Source organism: Zalophus californianus, chromosome 6 (assembly GCF_009762305.2).
Source record: "Zalophus californianus isolate mZalCal1 chromosome 6, mZalCal1.pri.v2, whole genome shotgun sequence".
Lineage (NCBI taxonomy): Eukaryota > Metazoa > Chordata > Mammalia > Carnivora > Otariidae > Zalophus > Zalophus californianus.
Genome location: NC_045600.1, coordinates 40376673 through 40379151, shown reverse-complemented (window position 1 = coordinate 40379151; position 2479 = coordinate 40376673). Strand labels below are relative to the sequence as shown.

The window sequence follows — 2479 nt, the reverse complement described above, 5'->3', positions numbered from 1 at the left end:
CTCTACTGGATACTTTAAGTTAAGCATCAATAACACCGCAAAGTAACCCAAATAATAGTATACATGATCTTTAAACCTTCTTCCATAGCTTTTATTTATTTATTTTTTGGGGGGTACAGTATACCTTATTGATGGTACATGACAAGGTAGGGCTCCCGAAGCCCCTCCCCTCCTTCAGGGGGTCTGGGATGGAAATGGTGGAGGTCGGGAGATTCTCAGTGTTTTGGGGGATAAGTTGGGGCAGGGACTCCCCAGCAGCTGAGGGCCTCTCTCTTTCTCTTGCTCTCACTGGGGCTGGTGGTTCAGGGGCCTCTTACTCCTTGGAGGCCATGTGGACCATAAGGTCCACCACCCAGTTGCTGTATCCAAATTCATTGTCATATCAGGAAATGAGCTTGACAAAATGGTCGTTGAGAGCAATGTTAGCCCCATCATCGAAGGTGGAGGAGTGGGTGTCACTGTTAAAGTCACAGGAGACAACCTAATCCTCAGTGTACCCCAGGATGCCCTTGAGGGGGACCTCTGATGCCTGTTTTACCACCTTCTTGATGTCGTCGTATTTGGCAGCTTTCTCCAGGCGTTAAGTCAGATCCACGATAGACACGTTGGGGGTGAGGACATGGAAGGCCATGCAAGTGAGCTTCCCGTTCAGCTCAGGGATGACCTTGCCCACAGCCTTGGCAGCGCCAGTGGAAGCAGGGATGATGTTCTGGGCAGCCCCTTGGCTGTCGTGCCACAGCTTCCCAGAGGGGCTGTCCATGGTCTTCTGGGTGGCAGTGATGACAAGGACGGTGGTCATGAATCCCTCCACGATGCCAAAGTTGTCATGGATGACCTTGGCCAGAGGAGCCGAGCAGTTGATGGTGCAGGAGGCATTGCTGACAATCATGAGGGAGTTGTCATACTTCTCATGGTTCACACCCATCACGAACATGGGGGCATTGGCAGAAGGAGCAGAGATGATGACCCTCTTGGCCCCGCCCTTCAAGTGAGCCCCAGCCTTCTCCATGGTGGTGAAGACCCCAGTGGACTCCACAACATACTCAGCACCAGCATCACCCCATTTGATGTTGGCGGGATCTTGCTCCTGGAAGATGGAGATGGCATTTCCATTGATGACAAGCTTCCCGTTCTCAGCCTTGACTGTGCTGTGGAATTTGCCATGGGTGGAATCATACTGGAACATGTAGACCATGTAGTTGAGGTCAATGAAGGGGTCATTGATGGCGACAATACCCACTTTGCCAGAGTTAAAAGCAGCCCTGGTGACCAGGCGCCCAATACCGCCAAATCTGTTCATTCCGACCTTCACCATCCGTGTCTCAGGGACGCGGCTGGCACTGCAACCAGAAGATGCGGCTGTCTGTCAAACGGGGAGGAGCAAAGAGCCCTTTCATAGCTTTTAAATTTAAAATTCAGCTTCAGTGGTTCACTGGTGTAAGAATTCCTTTTTCTGTGCCTGAAATGTAAATTTCAGAAACAGCCCTTTCTATTATATAGAAATTTTTGGTTGAGGGAAAGGGAGTAACACCTTTGAGGAGTCTCACCACTATGCTGCTGTGATATTTAAGAAGGCTCTCTTCTATTACTGTCCTGATTCAGTAGTAATATCTACCGCAGGTGAAACTTGTATTAGAAGGGTGGCGTGGTAAAGCCAGCCTATCACTAAAGAACTTCTATCAGCTGCTCCATTGCACATATAGAATCTATCAGAAGGGGTGCCTGGGTGACTCAGCAGGTTAAACGTCTGCCTTTAGCTCAGGTCATGATCCCGGGGTGCCTAGATCAAGTCCAGTATCCAGCTCCCTGCTCAGCAGGGAGTCTGCTTCTCCCTTTCCCTCTGCCCACCCCCCTCCCCCCGCTCCTGCTCTCTCACTCTCTCTCTCTCTCAATTAAATAAATAAAAAATCTTAAAAAAAAAAAGAATATCAGAAGGAGGGTAAAGGAGTACTTTACTTGATCATGGTTGCCTATGGTTATCCCTACACAGTATGCCTTGGGGGTGTCTGAGAAGATGTCCCTTCTACCCCAATTCAGCTCATCCACCCATTTCCAGGGCTGCGTTTTACTTAGCAGTTACTAAATATTGAAATGCTTTATAGCAGCTGGTCTACACCCACTGCCCTTGACTACCACATGCCATTCACCACATTTTGACCTCTAGCCATACTCTGGGTACTCCTTGGACTTCCCCACAATCAAGCAATTAAAAGGTTAAGGCCTGGTCTATTTGCTCCAGGAAATTGCCTGACCCAGTCCACCCAGCTCTCTAGATCCTTCTGGCCCCGTGACGGCTACATGGCTACAGTCCTGTCTGAATTAAACATGACCTTCAAACATCACTCTCGTAGTGCTACTGCATAGCTGCAATTTAGCAAGGCCAGGAAAGAAAGCAGGGCTTCCAATTCTCAGCCTATGTTTTTCTCTCTACATAGCAATAATAGGGAACGCTTATGTGCCGGGCACAATATGCATTTTT

General features: G+C 48.9%; 1 protein-coding gene across 1 annotated transcript; it reads right to left on the bottom strand.

Annotated features, from left to right (window-relative positions):
* Positions 1 to 580: 580 nt before the first annotated feature.
* Positions 581 to 1009, bottom strand: LOC113909926 (glyceraldehyde-3-phosphate dehydrogenase-like). The gene has a single exon (XM_035728054.1). The coding sequence runs from the start codon at positions 1007 to 1009 to the stop codon at positions 581 to 583; it is 429 nt and encodes a 142-aa protein (XP_035583947.1).
* Between the last annotated feature and the right edge of the window lie 1470 nt (positions 1010 to 2479).

Excerpts from the sequence above, each read along its gene's own strand:
- LOC113909926 (XM_035728054.1), bottom strand. The coding sequence starts at position 1,009 with ATGGAGAAGGCTGGGGCTCACTTGAAGGGCGGGGCCAAGAGGGTCATC.